At 36.3% G+C, this 24,819-nt stretch overlaps 1 protein-coding gene across 14 annotated transcripts in view; it reads left to right on the forward strand.

Moving 5' to 3' along the window:
* The window catches only part of LOC138318645 (serine/threonine-protein phosphatase 4 regulatory subunit 4-like), a 103,705-nt gene that overhangs the window by 15,659 nt on the left and 63,227 nt on the right, over window positions 1-24,819 (forward strand). Inside the window, exon 1 of one of the 14 annotated variants that reach the window (XM_069261203.1) lies at window positions 13,602-14,125. The exons of the other annotated variants lie outside the window; for them this stretch is intronic. Within the exon in view, the coding sequence (XP_069117304.1) occupies window positions 14,001-14,125 (125 nt within the window). The 5' untranslated portion in view covers window positions 13,602-14,000. Of the gene's footprint in view, window positions 1-13,601; window positions 14,126-24,819 lie in introns of those variants that run through there. 14 annotated transcript variants of the gene reach the window in all.

Below are 24,819 nucleotides of genomic sequence, written 5' to 3' on the forward strand. Positions count from 1 at the left end.
CAATTGTTATAACATAATATAAGTCATGCCAATTACATAGGTACCAAACATACAATGGTAACGGTGAACTAACTCTGTGTAGTGGAAACCAGTGTTATAGTCCAATGGGAAAGAGTTGTTGCACTTGAAGACCAATTTTCCCAACTTGATATGCACCTTCAATAAAACATTTAATGGACATTTGATTGTTTACACTATTAACAATGTAGTTTAAAAAGGTTTTTATTTTATTGCACTTTAGATCTTGAAGTGTTAATCAGTAAAATTGTGGGTAAAAGCTATACAAGAAATTAAAAAAATTTAAATTGGGAGCAATTTGCTGGTTTCCTGTTTTTCATGTGGCGTCTGCCTCTGGTCACTCAATTCAGTCATTGATTTTTCAATTGTACAAATTGAGCCGAGCCAATAGGTCACAAAGGTTTGCCGTTTTAAACAATTTTCTGCTGACCAGCCAAGCATGTAGGCCTTACGTGTAAGTGGCCAAACAATGGCAGTGGTAGACATTCGTACACCAGTTGAATTATGGGTCATTATAGGGGACCACAAATTGGTGACGAGGCTCAAGAGGGTGACTCGGCTCTACTGTAGACAAGACACCTATAAACCTGCTGTATGTGCCGTTTAAATCGTAAATACAATGTGTGTCCTTTTAAAGATAAACCAGGTTTTGTACGTTCATTTGAATAGATTTCGGAAAGAGAAAAAATCCGGTCGACTTTTAAATAGAAGCATAGCTGTATAGAGTTTCGTGTAGTAGGTGTATTAGTCCAACTTCTTATTCATCTTGTATTACTTAGATCTCAGTCAAGCTTTTAATGACTTGGGTCGTTATTCCAAAAAAAACATAGAATAAAAAGCATTGTAGACTTACAGATCTGTTAGAATATGACCTTGATTGAGGTACACCTTGTGTTGGTGCCTATTGTATGTATAGAAGGGTATATTGACAAACTGCAAGCTTTCTTTAGTATTTGCTCATATGCTTCAGCTGATCTTGAATTGAATATATACAATTATTTATGATTGAAATTTCTTTTTGAAATTTTTTTTGCACCTTTAGTTCAATAAGCAAGTCCATGAGAAACATTTTAGAATGCACCAGAAAATATCATATTTACTGGGTTGCGACCATTTACCATGATGTACCAATTACCGTGATTTCTGTGCAAGCTCTATCTCCCGCACAATTTTTTTGATTTTTTTGAACAGCCAAATCACAGTAGCCATTCAAGTGTTCATTCAACAAAAAATTGTTTATTTTCCAACCGATATTGCCAACACATCTACGTTTTCCTTTTGAAATCAAATTTGGCAACACTCAATCACAGCGGGAGATAGCTTGAAATCATGAGTTACTTGCATATTAATCCTGAAATTTTATGAAATCATCGTTTATTTTGTTTGTCAGTCGTTTTCAAAAATCGTCTGCATCAAAGTAGGTCAAACTATGCAAAATAATGGGTATATGGCAAGTTCCGATTGGGCATGGATGGACAGGATCGTAAAACAGAAGGTAGTTTTTACCTGGTTCATACGTTTTGTGTATACTTTTTTCTCAAACAAAATAAATTAATATGTGTTTATTGAATTTCTGTAAGTTTTAAGTCGTTTACACCTTTGTTTGTCTTAATTTACTCCTGCCCATTGCTGAATCCTGTTTTTAGTCATTCCCTGGTCACCTATCGAACGCATCGTGATGCTTTCGGTCAGTCACTGGATCCAAAAATAACCATGCATTACGATTATATTATTCCACTAAAAGATATCAAATAGATGTTGGTCGCTTTTATGAAACACAGAATAAGTTTTGGTGCAATAAGCATGTTTTTAAAAGTGCATTTCCTTTTCTCACGGTAACTGGTCCTGTATGTATCGTCAACTGTACCAATTAGCGGTGAAAATAAATGGTGTCTGGTCAAAAAACATATTAAAATTAAACAACGACTATTGTTACTGAAGTATCTTGGACTAAAGATAATTAATGTCGATTTCAACACCTTCTGTGCGTTAGTTTTGACAAAATCCTTCAAAAACCTGTAAAGAATCACGGTAACTGGTCGCAACCCAGTACACATTTATTGTAATTTTCATTTCCATTTTGGCCATAATCCAGATTAAGATTTCTGTATCTTTTAAACATTTAGGTAAAACTGCCACTTGTAATTACCTAAGTAGACTGTATTTCTTAAATGACATTTCAAGACGAGACATTAATGTCAACTTGGTATTTTAATAAAGGAATTCTGAAGCATTGCCATAACGGTCTTGTTAACAACCACTAGTGAATACTAGTTTTACACCTGGTTATAGTGATAGAATTAGTCTTATTTACAATGTTAAGTAAAATTATTATATAAAGAAGAAAAACAGTAGTGGTGTACTAATAACTGGAAACATCATTTATATAGAGTCTGACCAGAAGTTGATGATCAATTTTACATATGAAAAAATGATTTTGAAAGTCTCCATTGAAATAAATTGTTACTGTTTGAGATTTGTCTCAATTGACTGATTGCCAGGTGTAATAAAGCCACCCTTCGTGCTCCCTTACACACATGTACATATTCAATGTCCGAGCAAACATCGTAGCATACACAATGTAAAATGCAAAATCACGTGTGTTTTGATTGACAGCTGGTGATCCACCAATTGATCAGATACATACATAGGTTTCCAATGTTTTTGTCTTGGATACACCACATTAGAAAATCAAATTAATATTTCAAGGGTGAGAATGTGATGTGACCTGTAGGAGGGACAGGTGAGAATGTGATGTGACCTGTAGGAGGGACAGGTGAGAATGTGATGTGACCTGTAGGAGGGACAGGTGAGAATGTGATGTGACCTGTAGGAGGGACAGGTGAGAATGTGATGTGACCTGTAGGAGGGACAGGTGAGAATGTGATGTGACCTGTAGGAGGGACAGGTGAGAATGTGATGTGACCTGTAGGAGGGACAGGTGAGAATGTGATGTGACCTGTAGGAGGGACAGGTGAGAATGTGATGTGACCCGTAGGAGGGACAGGTGAGAATGTGATGTGACCTGTAGGAGGGACAGTTGAGAAAGTGTTGTGACCTATTGGAGGGACAGGTGAGAATGTGGAGTGACCTGTAGGAGAGACAGGTGAGAATGTGGTGTGACGTGTTGGGAGGGACAGGTGAGAATTTGATGTGACCCGTAGTAGGGACAGGTGAGAATGTGATGTGACCTATTGGAGGGACAGGTGAGAATGTGGTGTGACCTATTGGAGGGACAGGTGAGAATGTGGTGTGACCTATTGGAGGGACAGGTGAGAATGTGGTGTGACCTATTGGAGGGACAGGTGAGAATGTGGTGTGACCTGTAGGAGGGACAGGTGAGAATGTGGTGTTGTCTGTTAGAGGGATAGGGAAATATATGGTGTTTCCTATTGGAAGAACATGTTTGTTAATTGTCTCATTGACTGTATCAGTTTGTGGACACTCAGATTGATGTTATAGCTTGGACACGCCTTGGTCAGTGTAAAGTACTTCAGAATGTTGAATTATCTTGTTACCTGTGTATACAAGGACAAACTGACTGATCCTGTGCCAAAAACTGGTCATTATGGAAATCTGCACAATATAGGTATCAAATGGAAACCAACACCAATATTGACACATGTTCCTTAAAGTCATTGCATGCAGTATTAACAGTTCAAGAGTTGGTGTACGCCTAGCTGATGCCCATACACAGAGTAGCCAGTTCAAGAGCGATGTGTTTCCTCTTTTATTCTTCAGATTTGTTTAATAATAATGTTGCTAAGTTTGATTAGTATCTTAGACAGCATCAGCTATTTCAGAACCATATAGAGTTATGTGCCTTGATTTAGTTTAGATGCACCATATGGTGTCACTGGAGTGGTTTTCATTGGCTGTGCTATACAATCAAACCTGTCTATACCGACCACTGAAGGGGAGACAGAAATACGGTCACTAAAGACAGGTTGCCTTGATAGACAGGTTGGGGCTTTCATGCCAACCAGTGAGCCAGTAAATATAACTGAATTATATTAATGCAAAACAGACCTGCTATTGTATATTTATTACTATGCATTATTTAAGAACTAATTGTGTCAATGACTGTATATATAATGACAGAAACACGGAAGTGATGTCTGGAAACCTGACATAACGTCATGATTGTGAAGATGACGGGACAAAATGTCAAAAATAAGTTTTAATACAGTTCTTTATATTATGACCAGATACCATCAGTTTCTTTATCTCATTGGAAATGAAGCTATGGTTTCCGAATAATGTATAGAATAATTTAGTTAACTCAGGTTAGAAGGTGTACCAGATGTTGTGTAATCCCCTAAAAAAAGTGATCCTTATATGGAAATAAGAGTTAATTAGGGCAAATAAATGATACACCAGGTAAGTAACTCTCTGTTTCCAACCACTGGTATTCCCTATTAATTCTGATTACGTCTCTGTCACCCTTCTCCATCTGTTGAATTTCCACATGATAGCTACCTAGTTATTTACTTTTGCTAGATTTTTAAACAAGTTCAATATTTTGAGTATGTATGACTATAGGTTTGTAAAAGTTTAATTATATATAAATAGTTGTATGGATTGGAGTCACTCCAGATATATTATTAAAAGGTGGGTTTGATGGGACCTCATGATAGGGTTCTATGTCAATAGTCCTGTTTACTCACCATTAACTGTTTTTCAAAGTTTGGATCTATATGGTCGGTTAGGTTAGACCAGAGCCGCGACAAGCTGCAATTTAAACTATTACCAGCGGATATGGTTGTAAATATAGAAATGAATATTGATTCTTTCTTGTTCTATATGGCTCCCATCTTTATAATCAATAACAAAATTATTTCACTATTCATGTAGAATTCATTTAAAGGCCAACAATAACCCTTGACATTTAAGGCTGGTTTGGCAGTATACATACCTAATCCTATTTCTGTGTAGTCCTATGTCAATATCTAGATCAGGACAACCAATAATGATGAGATATTTAGGACATCCTGCATAGCTGCAGATTAAATATAGGTTATATAAGGTTTCATTAGGATTTAGTCAAAAGTATGGTTAGGATTTCAGTTAGGTTTGAGCTTTGTAAAGGTTTGGTAAATGTTTGTTAAAGGTTTGGTGAGGATTGAGATTGGGATTTGGTTAGGGTTTGACAAGGTCCAGTTAGATTTTGTTAAAGGTTTGGTGAGGATTAAGATTGGGATTTGGTTAGGGTTTGACAGGGTCCAGTTAGATTTTGTTAAAGGTTTGGTGAGGATTAAGATTGGGATTTGGTTAGGGTTTGACAGGGTCCAGTTAGATTTTGTTAAAGGTTTGGTGAGGATTAAGATTGGGATTTGGTTAGGGTTTGACAGGGTCCAGTTAGATTTTGTTAAAGGTTTGGTGAGGATTCAGATTGGGATTTGGTTAGGTTTTGACAAGGTCCAGTTAGATTTTGTTAAAGGTTTGGTGAGGATTAAGATTGGGATTTGATTAGGGTTTGACAGGGTCCAGTTAGATTTTATTAAAGGTTTGGTGAGGATTAAGATTGGGATTTGGTTAGGGTTTGACAGGGTCCAGTTAGATTTTGTTAAAGGTTTGGTGAGGATTAAGATTGGGATTTGGTTAGGGTTTGACAGGGTCCAGTTAGATTTTGTTAAAGGTTTGGTGAGGATTCAGATTGGGATTTGGTTAGGGTTTGACAGGGTCCAGTTAGATTTTGTTAAAGGTTTGGTGAGGATTAAGATTGGGATTTGGTTAGGGTTTGACATGGTCCAGTTAGATTTTGTTAAAGGTTTGGTGATGGTTGGGTTGTGGGTTGATCATGGTTAAGTTGGAGCAAAGTTTCAGTACAGACTTGAGTAGGGTCTAGTAAAAGTTTGGTTAGGGTTTAGTTAAGGATTGGTTAGGTTTGGTAAGGATATACTTAAGATTTGGTTAGGATCTAGTTAAGGTTAACAAAGGTAAGTGACCTAATGGAGGGACAGGGGTTTTGTTTAGGTTTAGGTAGGGTTTATTTAAGGTTTGGTTAGGGTCAATTAAGGTTTGGTTAGGGTTTAGTTAATATTTGTTTAGGATTTTGTTTAGGTTTAGCTAGGGTTTTGTTTAGGTTTGGTTAGGGTCTAGTTAAGGTTTGGTTAGGGTTTTGCTAAGGTTTAGTTAGGGTCTAGGTAAGGTTTTGTTAGGGTTTTGTTAAGGTTTAGTTAGGGTCTATGTAAGGTTTAGCTAGGGTTTTGTCAAGGTTTAGGTAGGGTTTAGTTATTGTTTGGTTAGGGTTTTGTTTTGAGATTTGGTTAGGGTCTAGTTAAGGTTTAGTTAGGGTCGAGTTAACGTTTGGTTAGGGTTTTGTTAAGGTTTAGGTAGGGTTTAGTTATTGTTTGGTTAAGGTTTTGTTTAGAGATTTGGTTAGGGTCTAGTTAAGGTTAAGTTAGGGTCGAGTTAAGGTTTGGTTAGGGTTTTGTTAAGGTTTAGGTAGGGTTTAGTTATTGTGTGGTTAGGGTTTTGTTAAGGTTTTTTTACGGTCTAGTTAAGGTTTGATTAGGGTCAAGTTAAGGTTTCGTTAGGGTCTACATAAGGTTTGGTTAGGGTTTGGTTAAGGTTTAATTAGGGTCTACATAAGGTTTGGTTAGGGTTTGGTTAAGGTTTAATTAGGGTCTACATAAGGTTTGGTTAGGGTTTGGTTAAGGTTTAATTAGGGTCTACATAAGGTTTGGTTAGGGTTTGGTTAAGGTTTAATTAGGGTCTAGGTAAGGTTTGGTTAGGGTTTGGTTAAGGTTTAATTAGGGTCTAGGTAAGGTTTGGTTAGGGTTTGGTTAAGGTTTAATTAGGGTCTACATAAGGTTTGGTTAGGGTTTGGTTAAGGTTTAATTAGGGTCTACATAGGTTTGGTTAGGGTTTGGTTAAGGTTTAATTAGGGCTTGGTTATGGATTGATTTGGATTCAGTTTGGAGATTTGGTTAGAACTGAAAGTTGTCTACAATGTACAGATCTTCTGGCTATGTTGACACGTTATAAGGCTAGATGATCAGGTAAACAGAGCTTATCTCAGTCTAATGTTAACTTACACCCTGTGTTTACACACATAACACACCACAATGTTCTTCAGATACATAAGGACATGCCCAATGGATTTGAACTCTAATTGTAGTCAACTACAGGTGTCTCAAAACATTCTACCTCAAATAAACATTTCATTGACACATCACCGCCAAACACATTTCAAAAAATGCTTATCGCCATGATATTACATTCAAAAAATGCTTATCGCCATGATATTACAAATACTTATGTATCCTTGTAGCTGGCTTTAGCTGGGGATTTCTTCTGTTTGATTTATAGATACAAGTCAATTCCTTAAAATCTTTTCAATATTTTAATTTTCGTATAAGTAATACTTATTTTTCATTTTTAAAGGAAATAACGAAGGCATTATGGTTGATATATTAATATACTTCAAAGTTGAACTGTCCAGGATATTTTTGCACAACCTTCAAATTTTTTGATGATAGATGTCCATTGAAATTGAAGTTTGTTAGATAAATAAGACATTAGTGGATTTATATAAATAGCTGCTGCGGATCTAAGTCTATTGACTTTGCTCACGTCGGTAAAAATTGAACTTTAATGATATATATAGCATGTTGAAAATAAAACCTTTTCTGACAGACTGTTTAAATAATTGGAATGTACCAATGATATATCATGGCAACAGATGAAATGTCTGTTCTGTATCTTCTTTTAATGTGCTCAATCTTTTATCCCAGAAAAGCCGTAATCTGGAAACAGAAAAATGTACTTTATGTGAAGATTAAACACTCTTGCTAAAACAACATATTTTTAACTGGCAACAGGTTTTCTTGGATTATGTTAATGTAGAGAAACTTTTGAACAGTAAAATGCAATTATTTTGAAACACACTTGATTCTATAGCATTTTAATTTAAAAAGCAAAGAAATTTTTCATGGGATTAGGTTTCTCAACGTTTTCATAAAAAAAACTTCATTATAAAATATTTGTATTACTGAACTTGAGGCTATATATATGATTAAACCAGTCTCAATATGAACGTCTACCATGAAGCATTATCTAAGAGCAGTTTTTTCTTGACATCAAACCACTTGGCTTGATGTAAAGCTAGAAATAATTAATGTCCTGCCGGTATCTTCAAAGGCTTTATTGTTGGTTTGAAGTCAACACCTGATAACCTCATGTGGTTTAGTTTTTAAAACAATAGTCTATAAATACTGGTTAAAAATAGGTAATTCAAAATAGTAAACATATGTTATGGTTTGATATTATTAATTAATTGGAAAATAGCTAAGCTTAGGTGCGTATACATGAAACCAGCAAATGATTCAATGTAAGGGAGGTAACTTCTGTCAGTGTTGGGCTGTCGTCATCCAGAATCAGTTGGCATTTAGCCATGTATCAATAGTAGTTTTAATATTCTTTATCTAAAAATCATAGGTTTTAAAAAAACTTATTTCTAGTTCTTTATCTATAACATGGCAACAGGGTTTTCATAGTGATTATGTTAATGTAGAGAAACTTTTGAACAGTAAAATGCAATTATTTTGAACACACTTGATTCTATAGCATTTTAATTTAAAAAGCAAAGAAATTTTTCATGGGATTAGGTTTCTCAACGTTTTCATAAAAAAACTTCATTATAAAATATTACTGAACTTGAGGCTATATATATGATTAACCAGTCTCAATATGAACCGGCTACCATGAAGCATTATCTAAGAGCAGTTTTTTCTTGACATCAAACCACTTGGCTTGATGTAAAGCTAGAAATAATTAATGTCCTGCGGTATCTTCAAAGGCTTTATTGTTGGTTTGAAGTCAACACCTGATAACCTCATGTGGTTTAGTTTTTAAAACAATAGTCTATAAATACTGGTTAAAAATAGGTTTTCAAAATAGAATATGTTATGGTTATGATAACTATAATTAATTGGAAAATAGCTAGCTAGGTGTATACATGAAACCAGCAAATGATTCAATGTAAGGGAGGTAACTCTGTCAGTGTTGGGCTGGTGTCACAGCATCAGTTGCATTTAGCCATGTATCAAAGTAGTTTTATAGTTCTTTATCTATACAATCATAGTGCTTCTGTCTTTTTATTGTGTGTTAATGTGATTTAATGGCTAAAGAAAAGGTCGGGATGGGAGTGGGAAACTGGAGTGGACATACAAGTTAGTATACATATATCTTGTTAAATTGTCAAAAGTACATGATTCTTGATATGAAATTATGAAATATCAAAAAAATTATAAAAGATTTTCATGTGCAACATCATGCACAACTTCTTTGATAAAAATGATATGTTTTAGTACTCAAAACAAAAACTCAATCAAATGAATCTTTTTAACAGATAACTTTACATGAAAATAATTGAAATGGTTAAGCTGTTACATGAAATACTGATGGATCTCTCCGATATTCCAGTAAGTATCAGTATATTTAAAGGTCCTGTACATTATTTAGTGGTATAAGCTGGCACATCTCCAGGGATCATGAAAACATTATGGCTACTTTATATAACACCTGAGCATTAATATCAGTCAATAATTCGTCCGGAATTTGGTATTGTTTGTTTATGGTAACAGCTTCTTAGTTCAGGTTTAGTCTGCCATATCAATAGTTTCCTATATTTGGAATAACCCGGTTTTTTAAAATAAGGTCACAGAGAATTTGTATTGTCAAGAATGTACTTGATGTGTTGTTGCGTCATGTATATGAGACATTCGTTGAAGTTTTTATCCAGATTTCATTGGAAATTTGTTGTGTATCAGAAATTCAATTGCACATATTTATCACTATGAAAAAGGGAGATGAGATTAAGGGTAGGGGGTGTTGGTTCATTTGTTTAGTGGTTTGTGCATTGAGGGGAAATGAACTAGCCCTCCTCTTCCATCAAAACTTGGCAAATAGGAAAATTACAACAGCTGTTACTAGTACATAAAATACAAACAAAAATGCAAAATCATCAATTTAATGTAATGATGGGCATGGGGAAAATACATAAATAATGAATCAAATTGACCCAACAAAACATAAATGGAAACCTGTCCTATTCTTTATATAAATTAATGACATTTATTACTATCACAATTTGTTTATTGAGCTATAACATTCTTCATTTTACTTGTGCGAGTAATTCTGTTTGTCTCTTATGTCACAAGATAAGTATAGAGAGGTGAAAACAATAAAGAAAGTACATGTTGATGTACATTACTGTAATGTAATGTTCTAAGTGACTGTATTATTAAGTGTAATGTGTAGGGGTATTCTGTGTAATATAGGGGCAGCATTATTGTAGGAGATTACTAGGAATACCATGGCCAGCTGGGACATGGATTCCTGGGACAACAGATGGCTTAGTCTGCTGCATTCATGGGTTTGTGAATGGGCTCAGTCTCAAGTGGCACTTCCTGTGAAGTTATGATTGGCCTTCCAACCTCAAATTAGGAATCTGTCAATCTTAGCCAAACAAATAGCTCTAGCATACCCCAGTTTCATATGGAATTTCATGTAGCTCACTGGTTGCTAAATCACTCTTTCCTAATAAAACAGACTATATGACATTAATTTAGCATTGGTGATAATTGCTAATAAAATGATATGAGCCAAAAAACTCAAATAGCCCTAAGTAGTATATCCAGAAGCACTAACATTATTCCTTCTTTTATTCAAAATTGTGAAATATACTGAAATTTTACTGAACTGGTTAGATATACTGACTGTATACTGCAGACTTATACTGACTTCATAAAGAAGTACATACCATAAAGTATCAGAAGTGCAGCTGATTTTATACTAAATGTTAAATACACATCTATATTAAAGTGTGAGATATACTAATTTTATGCTGCAGTTTGTCTTATACTGGCTCTATATTGAAGTGAGAGTTGTACTTTTCTGAAGTTTGAATTACTGACCTTATACTGAATATATACTTAAAGTATACTGAAATGTAAAATATACCGTATTTTCCGGACAATAAACCGCACCTGTGTATAAGCCGCAGAGGCCTTTTTTACGATATTTTCAGGTTTTGTACACGTATAAGACGCACAGTTATATAAGCCGCGCCCAAAAGTTAGGACGATGCACCCACGTAACCATCTGTGTATACGATCAATCTCTATTGAAGTATGTTAATGCTTGTTGATCGTTTAGAATCACGAAAACTGTCTGTAAACTTGTACTGTAAATATATAACAAATAAAACTCACTATGATGTAAATATCTTTAGCAAAATGGACTTGGTCATGTTTCTGTTCGTTGTTTATTCTGCCATTACGTAAGCCTACTTATGTGTAAACAAACATGGCGGCCCGTACGATTTCACGCTTACTCTCTCTCATATTTCAGCATGCCGGTTAAAATACTTTCTTCAGTATGCATAGGATTTTATTTTTATCTCTATTTTGACATAATTCGCGTATTTATTATATTGATGAGTAAAGGATTACTGTATTATCAAGGCTTGCATCATTAACATAAAACTGACTTCGTTTAGAGTGTTCTCTGTCAAGTTGCCATCCCATGATGCAATTCACCGAAGCCTATATTTTTGTAAACTTCCAGATATTATTTCGTGATGGTTGCCGCTACAGAGATCGATTAAATGATTTTAATATGACTGTTCGATGTTTTACAATTGGTGTAATGTTCTAAATTACACGTGATTGACATGTATAAACTTGATTGCTGACTATTTCAATAAAATCATTGCGACGGGATTCCGGGAAATTCCCCTGTTGACCGACATATGTGTAGGCCCTAACTAACATGTGTGCAAGTTTGAGGTCATGCTTACTACAGTACGCCTGTAAAATACTTTCTTCAGTAACGTTATGCATAGGAATGGATTATATTTCTTTTCTGATATATTTTGTGTATTAAATATGTATTTGTGTAGAGAGTTACTGTATCAATCGACTTTGTTTAGAGTGTTCTTCCACTGTTTGTTAGCTAGGTATCCCATGATGCAATTCACCGAAGCCTTATTTTTGTAAACTTCCGGATTAAGACCTCGTGGTGTTTGCTGCTGCAGAGATCGATTAAATGATGTTTTATAGACTATTTGATGCTTATAACATCGCTATAATGTTCTATATAACATGTAAAACACGAATAAACTTGATTGCTGATTATTTCATTGAAATCACAGTGATAGGATTCCGAGAAATACACATGTTGACCGAGTGTAAAACGTGTGCAAGTTAGCAGTCATTCAGAAGATCGTTTTCTTGCTGTTTGCGGACATTTCTTGCACACACATAATATTTAAATAATATATTTAACTTATTGTTTGATATTTGATGATTTTTGACATTTTAGTTATTATTTTCTTGGAAACAATCCTGCAGCAAATTGATAGCGAAATCAGTCTGCCATTGTGTTGTGACTAAACAACCATGCTTCACTGGGCGATTTTCCGTGAATTAAACAATTTTACGATTGAGCATGTATCTGGTACGTTATCATTTTTATCTTATCTATATTTCCATCACATATTATATCGTTTAAACACTTTTACAGTGATTTTTTTTATGTATAACTTTATTAAACCGCAATCGTGTTGTGATTGTAAACAAACACGTTTCAGTCGGCGGATTTTCCTTGAATTCAACAATTTTACGAATGAACATGCATCTGATACGTAATAATTTTCATCTTTAATATATTTTCATTGCATGTTTTATCTTTTAAACACTTTTACAGTGATTTGTTCGATGTATAACTTTACAAAACTGGCGAGTAAAACTTACGATTTTCACATGTGAATCACGACATAATAATGCAAAAGCATCGTCAGATTTTGGTTTTCGTCCACAGATTAGCCGCACTGCTGTATAAGCCGCACTCCCAATTTTCAGGGGAAAAAGTCGCGGCTTATACTCCGGAAAATACGGTACTGACTTTATATTGAAGTGTGAGATACATTAACTTTATGTATACTGATGTGTGAGGTATATATGAAGTGTTAAAAGAGATCCACCTAATATTGTACTGAGTATATTAAACTTGCTATATATTGAAGTGTGCTGTGTACTGAAGCATGAGGTATAAGGCAAAAAAATAATTAAAAAAATCATGTTTCAGGTACCCCTACTTACAATTGCTTTTGCCTCCGACCCTAGCTATTTTATCACACTTTTTCTGAACAAAAATTTAGTGTGTGAAGTTTTCAGTTTTGATTTTTACACTTGCTTTAAGCATATCCAGATAAAGTTAAATTACAGCAATGAGAAATAAAGACTTCTACCCAGCTAAAGCCTAAATGACAAATTACTTCGTAATGTAGTAATAAAGCCACTGAACTCCTTCTCAAAAAAAAAAAAAAAAAGTAAAATAAAATTAAATAAATTCTGACCTACCTTTTTTTCAGTCATGTAATCTGGAACATTCATAAAAAAAATTTTGGCTTAAATATTTATTGTTTGTAACAGTAATGTTTACTTAGTTATCATGATGTACTTTATATACACTGATTATATACTGGAGTTGTAGAAACACAAAACATAAGCCAGGTTACATGTGCCTAGTGTGATGTGTGAGATACATGTGTTGTAGTATACACACCCATTGTTGTAGTAGTGTGATGTATCTATATGTGATTCATTTCCTGTTCTCCTGGTAACTGGGATATCGCTAGGCCTCTCACAACCAATGGAGAAACTGGGGGTTTTCCCCATATGTGTGGGACACTACATAGTGTGTATAACTAGCTCTCTGTCCAAACTCAGCATCAGTTGCATGGCTCACACAGTTGATCAATGTGGGTCGCATTAGTGTATAGGGACAGTGTAATACACCAGAGTGTTTACAAGTGTTTTCTGTCTCTGAGTTTAGTTCTGTGACAACCAATGGGCCACAAGTCCCAAGCAAGCTGACAGTGTTTCTACATATTGGAGTTGTTGTGGGAAATATCCTTTGTAAAATGGTCTTATAGTCGGAATCAATACTTCTAGGAATAATGTCAAAATGATATGGAGGAAATAGAAGTGTTTTCATGCAAGCCATCCAGCACTGGTGAAAATGTGAAACTCTTTCTGGAAGAGGAAGAATGTTACCCTTTTGATTGTGGTGAGGTGGTTGGCGTTGACATCCCAGAGTAAGTAGTTATATAATGACCCTAGTTAGGGTGCCAGTCAGCCGCTGGGCACCACCCTCTAGGGGACTGTAGTATACCTATAGGTTATGTTTTATATTTCTACTATGTGATCATTGTGTATGTTGTGAGTTTTGTGTTGGGTCAGTCTGACATGCTCATGTAGTGATCCATGTGGACAGCTGGTCAACACATATCTGATGACAGTAATAAGCACACTAATAACTGCAGCTTTTATTTTGATCAATATAAAATGGACCAGTTTTATAGGCCATTAAGCTGCTGGTCAGGCAGTTCATTAGCATGTTATGCTGTATGGAGTCCACACAGATGATGCAGACTTGTGTGTTAAAATCAATTATCTTGTAGGGTATCTTGCCTAGAATGTCTTAAGGGGTACTTGGTCAATATTATCTTTATGGGTATCTGGTTGGTACTGTCTTTATGGGTATCTGGTCGGTACTGTCTTTATGGGTATCTGGTCCATACCATTTTTAGGGGTATCTGGTCATGACGGTCTTTAGGGGTATCTGGTCAAGGCAGTCTTAAGGGGTATCTGGTCGAGACTGTCTTTAGGAGTATCTGGCCTTGACTGTCTTCAGAGGTATCTGGTCAAGACTGTCTTCAGAGGTATCTGGTCGAGACTGTCTTTAGGCTTTCTGGTCCAGACTATCTTCAGAGGTATCTAGTCCATACTATCTATAGGGGTATCTGGTCCATACTATCTTTAGGGGTATTTGGTCTAGACGGTCTTTATGGTATCTGGTCAAGACTGTCTTTAGGGGTACCTGGACGAGACTGTCTTTATGGGTATCTTGTCGAGACTGTCTTCAGGGGTATCTGGTCCATTCTATCTTTAGGGGTATTTGGTCCATACTATCTTTAGGGGTATTTGGTCCATACTATCTTTAGGGGTAGTCGAGATTGTCTTCAGGGGTATATGGTGGAGACTGTCTTCAAGGGTATCTGGTTAAGACTGTCAAGGGGTATCTGATTGAGACTGTCTTAAGGGGTATCTGGTCCATAATATCTTTAGGGGTATCTGGTCGGAACTGTCTTAAGGGGTATCTGATTGAGACTGTCTTAAGGGGTATCTGGTCCATAATATCTTTAGGGGTATCTGGTCGGAACTGTCTTAAGGGGTATCTGGTTGAGATTGTCTTAAGGGGTATCTGGTCCATACTGTCTTTAATCTGACTTAATAAGTGGTATTTGGAATAATTTTTTAGTAATAAAAGAAATTTCTGTTAAGGATATCAGAATGTTTGGTTATGGCGACTAATTTTGTTATAGTTCTAGATCGGGTTGATTATCAGTAACCAGGTAACCCAACTGGTTTGAGTATTTGACCATGTGTTTTTCTGCCCCTTTTACAATTTTAGATTTTCTAGTCCTTATGACCACAGATGAATTAACTGGTCCAGATTCTTTATAGAGACGGTATTTTTGGGTATTTTGGTTTGGTCCAGATTATCTATTGACAGTTTTAGGAGTATTTTGGTGAAGACTGTGCTTAGTGACACCAGGTTCAGACTTTATTTATTTGTCCAATGTTTTGTCTTAACTTCGGGGCTATATATCTGTACTTGATACATAATCAATATAGCTCCTATGTCTGGTCCCTAACTCCTATTTGTATTATTCATATCATAGCAGTTAAGTGTCAATAAGTGTTCCACTAATTCATTGGCTGCATATTGGTAATATTTGACATAAAAAACACAACTTAACCTAATATGTTGTCTGCGTGTTCAGATGTCAACAAAACTGTTTTGTTTTATTGATTTTTGTGCTAGAAGGACCATTTGTCAGGACATGGGTGTTGATCATGCAATACTTTGTGGTTTGTAGTTAGCCTAAAGATCAGAGATGGACTTGGGATGGATAGAGTTGAAATAGTGGTGACATGTGATATATGTGACTGGTATTTTTTTTTTCTGTGTACAAGTGACTAAGGGTCACCTTTCTTAAACCTGATATTAGCAAGAGTATTACATGAACCAATAAATTGGTCATAATGCTAAATGCTAGCTGCTGAGGCAGTGCTATGTGACAGGTTGATGCAAGTTATAGGTCACAGACTGTCACTCCAGACCTTGTCACTACAGGTGGTGTCCAGATGTGACAATGTGGTACCAATTTACAGGTCACAGACTGTCACTCCATACTTTGTCAGTACTGGTAGTGTCCAGATGTGACAAGGTGGTACCAATCTACAGGTCACAGGCTGTCAACCAAGACTTTGTCAGTCCTGGTGGTGTCCAGATGTGACAATGTGGTACCAATCTACAGGTCACATTTCAGGATTTTTATCATGTCATATTCAGTCTACCATGGGAGTGTCAAATTGGTGAAAACAGATGGGTTTGTAGGTAATTTTGAATCCAATCCAATATGCCATGAGAATATTAATATTGTGTTAAGATAATGATGAGACTAAGGATGATGGATATTTCATGTCTGTTATAGAAAGTGATGTTGTAATATTGATTATAATTTGAGCATGTCTGATATAAAACACTAAATAAACAGGTTGGTACAGACAACATTCTGACATTTATTCTGAAATAAGTACGGGAGAATCATGTGTCCTGTTGATGGTGCAACAGAATGGATTTTTCTCGAGTATCATTCATCTTATTCTACATCCCTACAAATTAGGTTATATAACACTTTCACTTGAGATGGGACCAGCATGTTCATTAAATGTACCACTGCTGCAGGAGACTCCATTGTCAGCTATTGAACTAGTTGGATCCTATAACAAAACTGGTTCAGAGACAGAAGAGAATTTTGTCATTGATCGTAGTCTGGTTAAATCGTCACTGCATTCTAACTACCTGAATTTGCCTATTGATTTCTAGTGTTTATAATTACAAGCTTTCTATGCAAAAGCAAATAGATTTTGTAATCAGCAATTTTGTCTTGAAACAGTTTGATACAGATGCAGATTGGTTACAAAAAACTACACACTACATATTTGAGAACAAAGCAATAAAAAACGTGACACTTTACATTTGAGAATCCAAAATAAAAAAAAATACGATATATTTGAGAACAAAACACTTTCTCTATACAAGTCTTTGTCTTAATACAAAATATGCAGTGTGACAAAGATTGAAATGTTCCTACTGTAGTTTATATGTATACCCATATATAGTCGTTATAGTGGTGCAAAAACCATTAGTCTAATTACAAAGACAATCTTCCTTATGAACGTCAAATCTACCTAATTGTAGTCTTATGTGTTAATTATCCTTTGTCAATGTGCTCGTGCTGTTTGATTTAGTTTTGCTCTAAAAATAATCTGAAATAATGAGATGTAAGCTGTTCTTAACTTTGTGTTCTTTAACTTTTGCCTTTTGTTGAGATCTATTCTCAATTGCAATTTCACTTGAACCTCTCGAATTATAGAACTTTTATAGCTCAAAGACCATGTTTGATACAGAGTGATTTAAGATTTAACATGTTCCAAAGGTTGAGCTAGGTTTCAAACTTTTAGATAAATTTCCTTATTCATTTACATGATTTAGTTAGATTATCTGCATCAAACTGACAAATTATATAGGAGTTGTCACATACATGACAGGCTTGACTCACCATATAAATACATTACTTAGTAATCTGAGTAGGAGATCTGATTGTGTTCATATTTCCTGGTATGCTTTGGTGAAGTTAAATAGTTTTAACTTGATTATTTATTATATTAGAATAACTCCGAAAGTCAAAGGATGTACAATGCCTATAATTATTGATAAACTGTACATCTGTCTTATCTATCTGCTAATCATACTTGTTGACGGTACTAATTAGGGGACAAAAGTGTTGATGATGGGAGAAACCAAATCTAAAAAAGCACCAAGATTCTCAAAAAATGCCAGTCCAATATCTAAACCGATGTTTGGCTTTCCAATTAACTGTTTCGTGTACCCAGAAGAACTTTCTGAGTAGTCAATTACAAGCCTATAGAAGCAGTCAGTGGTAGACAGTCATTACAACACGTCTGCTACCAGTTGTAAAAGTCTAAAGAAATGAGAAGAATCTTGTTCTAACATTACCTGGCTATTGTCTAATGGCTGTATGGCAAGTTGAACACCAGTTTTTGCTAGGTAGAGAGAAAAAAAAGTTACATGGTGAAGATGAGGAACATCTGATGTTATCATTATATCATGGAGGTAGAGACTCTGGGGAGGGGGGATCACCTAGTGCTGCTTCAGATCTCTGTAACAGCTGTTTTGGTGTTACTCTATATCCAACACACATAGTAAAGAAAATGATGTATTTGTCTTTTACTTAACAGATTAGTTTCATGGTAGAGATTTATTAACCTGATAACCTAATAGTTTTGTTCAGCATCAACACACACACCTTGGATTGTTTTGCTATCTAAAACCTTTCCAATCAAAACAACAAGGGTTTCCTAAGTTCTTTACCAAAAGTGATTATGGGAAGATTTCCCTACCCATATCATTGGCATTCTTGTTTAAAGTTGCTAAAAGATGTAAGGAATTAACATATGAAAACCCCTACATCAAAGCATTTTGGTTCTTATGAATTGGTTCCTATCTTGCCAGAAAAACTGATAAATACATTACCAGTTGTAAAACTTGAAATTTTCAATAATTGCTTATTTTGTAAGATAGATGATATGGCAATCTGTCTGTATCTGTCATAATCAGATAATATGGCAATCTGTCTGTATCTGTCATAATCAGAATATTTTAAGTGTTTTTTTTTTTATTTTGAAATTGAATACAGGGTATGAGACATGTAAGATTATAACATTTATGATGCTGAGTGATCATGATTTCAATCAATTAGAGAGTTGTGCTCCAGTACTTAATTATTAAAATGCTGACACATTATGATAGTTACTGAGGTAAAGGAAAATGATGAAGGATGTAATGGATGAAAAACCACAAATTATTGTGGTGATGTTGGGAGAGGGAGCTTGAATAAATACCAAAGTGAATTAGATAAAAATAAGTTAAAAATTATAAAGTGAATTTAATGGATGATGAGATAATTAATGGAAGGGAGGTTGGTTGGCAGACCGCCCCAAACAAGTGGTGATATGTCTCTATAGGGACTGGTTACCTCCCAACAACCTTACTTCAAAGGCTTAGGAGGCCTTCAAGGAATGGGAGGTCACAGTGGGTGGGGAAGGGGAAGAGTAGTTTGTAAGCTGAGAATACAATCATTCAGGCCATAATGATGAGGGCAAATGATCTCCCTACCTTCTGTGGCTCAGCAGGAATTTAATCGCAGGATTCTTGGTTTTTGATGGGTACTTAATTTCTTTACTGCTTGTGTGTATTATTGAACTGGGTTTATTGCTCAACTGTGTATAAGTAGTTTCCAACCTGAGCATTTTACTAGATATTTTGTGCTCTAGATAGCCAAATTTCAATATACTCTCAGTTTTACATGGTATTGAAGAAGTGAGCCTAATTGCTTCTAGGAGTACCTGGTGAAAGTAGATTTTGTTAAATCTCATTCTTAATCAGCTGCATTTTCAAGGTATTTGTTACAAAAATCTAGTTCTTACTTGTTAAACCTTTCAGTCCCAAGAATGTTAATAGTCCACATGTCCTAGGTGTCAGGTTTTGGTTTTAGAGGAAAGCAAGCTCCCAAACAAAAACCATGCACATACAGCAACACTTGGTAGTGCAGACATGGATCTGGTGAGCAAGAAGAACCAAGGAGGATAAAGACAGAATGTCAGGAGATGTTTAATCAATTGTCAAATGGGGCTAAGATCTAGTTTGAGGACTGTAATAGTGGAATATTAGACACTTTATATATAATTAACCAATGGACTATTGTGATCCTAAGGAAAGGACTAATGGTGGATTAGAATGCAAGATACTCAGTCATAGAGGATTTTAGATGAAAGTATCCACAGTGGCTTAAAGATGAAAAGTTAGTGGTTGAATGCCAGAAATGTTTTTACCAATTAGACACCAAGAGGTAGTGGATTAGTGGTAGAATATCAGACACCTTAACCACTTGGCCACTTTGTCCCCCACGGGAGATGAATGACCACAACGGTTTACACACACTAGGTAAAGCTTTATCTGTATAAGTATAAACAAGTATTTGGACTCCATCCAGAGCTATGTCATTTTCTCTGATAGTGAAGGTTTTTGTACCAACATATGTCAACAGACACTTGAAGTCTGCCCCAATATTATTGTAGGTACCACGAGGTGTCAGGCCAACAGGCACTTGAAAACCATTCTGATCTACCTACTATACCTGGAATGATTTATTTATTTCAAAAACAATTTGCCTCCTTCCACATGTTGACCTTGCTATGTTATTTACTTTAAATAAATTTGTTTCTTTATTATAAGTGTGTCCCTTAACTACACAGTCAGATTTTCAGATCATGCAAGTCATCGGATATTGAAGCCTTTAAATTATAACAAGTTCAAATGACATCATTAGGGAAATTATACTCATTTAAACTTCTTCAGAAAATAAGATTCTTGTTTGCTTTTTATATCATACTCAGTAATTTAATGTGGCTGATGAGGACATTAACACTGCAAACAAATGAGGGCATTAACTCAACCTTCAATCTACAGTTTGAGGGCATCAGCTCGGCCTTCAATCTAAAGAAGTGTGAGGGCATAGACTTACACTTCATCTTTAGTGTGTGGGCATAACATTGTCTTCAATCTATAGATGTGTGAGGGCATGAACCCATGATTAGTCTTCAATATAAAGTGTGGGAATGATTAGTCTTCAATATATAGAAGTATGAGGACGAGTGAGGTTATTAACTCGACCTTCTGTTTCTGTAGAAGTATGAGGACGAGTGAGGTATTAACTCGACCTTCTTGTTTCTGTAGAAGTATGAGAGAAGTGAGGGTATTAACTCAACCTTCTTGTTTCTGTAGAAGTATGAGGGAGTGAGGGTATTAACTCAACCTTCTTGTTTCTGTAGAAGTATGATGAGTGAGGTATTACTCCTCTTGGTAGAAGTATGAGGGATGAGGTATAACTCAACCTTCTTGTTTCTGTAGAAGTATGAGGCGAGTGAGGGTATTAACTCAACCTTCTTGTTTCTGTAGAAGTATTGTTTAACTCAACCTTCTTGTTTCTGTAGAAGTATGAGGGCGAGTGAGGGTATTAACTCAACCTTCTTGTTTCTGTAGAAGTATGAGGGAGTGAGGGTAAACCATTTTGTTTCTGTGAGGAGGGAGTGAGGGTATAAACTCAACCTTCTTGTTTCTGTAGAAGTATGAGGGAGTGAGGGTATTAACTCAACCTTCTTGTTTCTGTAGAAGTATGAGGGCGAGTGAGGGTATTAACTCAACCTTCTTGTTTCTGTAGAAGTATGAGGGCGAGTGAGGGTATTAACTCAACCTTCTTGTTTCTGTAGAAGTATGAGGGGAGTGAGGGTATAAACTCAACCTTCTTGTTTCTGTAGAAGTATGAGGGTATTAACTCAACCTTCTTGTTTCTGTGAAGTATGAGGGCGAGTGAGGGTATTAACTCAACCTTCTTGTTTCTGTAGAAGTATGAGGGCGAGTGAGGGTATTAACTCAACCTTCTTGTTTCTGTAGAAGTATGAGGCGAGTGAGGGTATTAACTCAACCTTCTTGTTTCTGTAGAAGTATGAGGGCGATGAGGGTATTAACTCAACCTTCTTGTTTCTGTAGAAGTATGAGGCAAGTGAGGGTATTAACTCAACCTTCTTGTTTCTGTAGAAGTATGAGGGAGTGAGGGTATTACCTCAACCTTCTTGTTTCTGTAGAAGTATGAGGGCGAGTGAGGGTATTAACTCAACCTTCTTGTTTCTATAGAAGTATGAGGGAGTGAGGGTATTAACTCAACCTTCTTGTTTCTGTAGAAGTATGAGGCGAGTGAGGGTATTAACTCAACCTTCTTGTTTCTGTAGAAGTATGAGACGAGTGAGGGTATTAACTCAACCTTCTTGTTTCTGTAGAAGTATGAGGGAGTGAGGGTATTAACTCAACCTTCTTGTTTCTGTAGAAGTATGAGGGCGAGTGAGGGTATTAACTCAACCTTCTTGTTTTCTGTAGAAGTATGAGGGGAGTGAGGGTATTAACTCAACCTTCTTGTTTCTGTAGAAGTATGAGGGAGTGAGGGTATTACCTCAACCTTCTTGTTTCTGTAGAAGTATGAGGGAGTGAGGGTATTAACTCAACCTTCTTGTTTCTGTAGAAGTATGAGGGAGTGAGGGTATTAACTCAACCTTCTTGTTTCTGTAGAAGTATGAGGGAGTGAGGGTATTAACTCAACCTTCTTGTTTCTGTAGAAGTATGAGGGAGTGAGGGTATTAACTCAACCTTCTTGTTTCTGTAGAAGTATGAGGGAGTGAGGGTATTAACTCAACCTTCTTGTTCTGTAGAAGTATGAGGCGATGAGGTATTAACTCAACCTTCTTGTTTCTGTAGAACTTCTTGTTTATGTAGAAGTATGAGGAGTGAGGGTATTAACTCAACCTTCTTGTTTTTCTGTAGAAGTATGAGGGCGAGTGAGGGTATTAACTCAACCTTCTTGTTTCTGTAGAAGTATGAGGGAGTGAGGGTATTAACTCAACCTTCTTGTTTCTGTAGAAGTATGAGGGAGTGAGGGTATTAACTCAACCTTCTTGTTTCTGTAGAAGTATGAGGGCGAGTGAGGGTATTAACTCAACCTTCTTGTTTCTGTAGAAGTATGAGGGCGAGTGAGGGTATTAACTCAACCTTCTTGTTTCTGTAGAAGTATGAGGGCGAGTGAGGGTATTAACTCAACCTTCTTGTTTCTGTAGAAGTATGAGGGAGTGAGGGTAATTAACTCAACCTTCTGTTTCTGTAGAAGTATGAGGGCGAGTGAGGGTATTAACTCAACCTTCTTGTTTCTGTAGAAGTATGAGGGCGAGTGAGGGTATTAACTCAACCTTCTTGTTTCTGTAGAAGTATGAGGGGAGTGAGGGTATTAACTCAACCTTCTTGTTTCTGTAGAAGTATGAGGGCGAGTGAGGGTATTAACTCAACCTTCTTGTTTCTGTAGAAGTATGAGGGCGAGTGAGGGTATTAACTCAACCTTCTTGTTTCTGTAGAAGTATGAGGGCGAGTGAGGGTATTAACTCAACCTTCTTGTTTCTGTAGAAGTATGAGGCGAGTTGAGGGTATTAACTCAACCTTCTTGTTTCTGTAGAAGTATGAGGGAGTGAGGGTATTAACTCAACCTTCTTGTTTCTGTAGAAGTATGAGGGCGAGTGAGGGTATTAACTCAACCTTCTTGTTTCTGTAGAAGTATGAGGGAGTGAGGGTATTAACTCAACCTTCTTGTTTCTGTAGAAGTATGAGGGAGTGAGGGTATTAACTCAACCTTCTTGTTTCTGTAGAAGTATGAGGGGAGTGAGGGTATTAACTCAACCTTCTTGTTTCTGTAGAAGTATGAGGGCGAGTGAGGGTATTAACTCAACCTTCTTGTTTCTGTAGAAGTATGAGGGAGTGAGGGTATTAACTCAACCTTCTTGTTTCTGTAGAAGTATGAGGGCGAGTGAGGGTATTAACTCAACCTTCTTGTTTCTGTAGAAGTATGAGGGCGAGTGAGGGTATTAACTCAACCTTCTTGTTTCTGTAGAAGTATGAGGGCGAGTGAGGGTATTAACTCAACCTTCTTGTTTCTGTAGAAGTATGAGGGGAGTGAGGGTATTAACTCAACCTTCTTGTTTCTGTAGAAGTATGAGGCGAGTGAGGGTATTAACTCAACCTTCTTGTTTCTGTAGAAGTATGAGGGCGAGTGAGGGTATTAACTCAACCTTCTTGTTTCTGTAGAAGTATGAGGGCGAGTGAGGGTATTAACTCAACCTTCTTGTTTCTGTAGAAGTATGAGGGCGAGTGAGGGTATTAACTCAACCTTCTTGTTTCTGTAGAAGTATGAGGGCGAGTGAGGGTATTAACTCAACCTTCTTGTTTCTGTAGAAGTATGAGGCGAGTGAGGGTATTAACTCAACCTTCTTGTTTCTGTAGAAGTATGAGGGATGAGGGTCAATGTGAGGGTATAACTCAACCTTCTTGTTTCTGTAGAAGTATGAGGGGAGTGAGGGTATTAAACTCAACCTTCTTGTTTCTGTAGAAGTATGAGGGGCGAGTGAGGGTATTTAACTCAACCTTCTTGTTTCTGTAGAAGTATGAGGCGAGTGAGGGTATTAACTCAACCTTCTTGTTTCTGTAGAAGTATGAGGGCGAGTGAGGGTATTAACTCAACCTTCTTGTTTCTGTAGAAGTATGAGGGCGAGTGAGGGTATTAACTCAACCTTCTTGTTTCTATAGAAGTATGAGGGCGAGTGAGGGTATTAACTCCAACCTTCTAGTCGAAGAAGTATGAGAAGCTAGTGAAGCTAGTGAAGCTAACTCAGCCCTTCAATCTTAATGTGAGGGTATTAACACAACCTTCAATCTAAGTTATGAGGACATGTCAGGGCCATTAACACAACCTTCAATCTATAGAAGAATGATTGCTAGCATTCTATTAGAACCTTATCTAAGTATGAGGGCAAGTGAGTTAGTCACAAAACACATCCAGGAAAATTAAGGCAGGAATGTGTAGGTATAGTACACTTTTTTTTCTGCATATGTGGCGTTCATTTTTTTTCCTCCTTTTTTTTTTGTGTCTATGGCGTTATGAATGAGAAGGGCAACCATCGGTAGTGTGAGGTCAAATAAGGACTT

This window comes from Argopecten irradians, chromosome 3 (genome assembly GCF_041381155.1).
Source record: "Argopecten irradians isolate NY chromosome 3, Ai_NY, whole genome shotgun sequence".
In the NCBI taxonomy this organism is placed as follows: domain Eukaryota; kingdom Metazoa; phylum Mollusca; class Bivalvia; order Pectinida; family Pectinidae; genus Argopecten; species Argopecten irradians.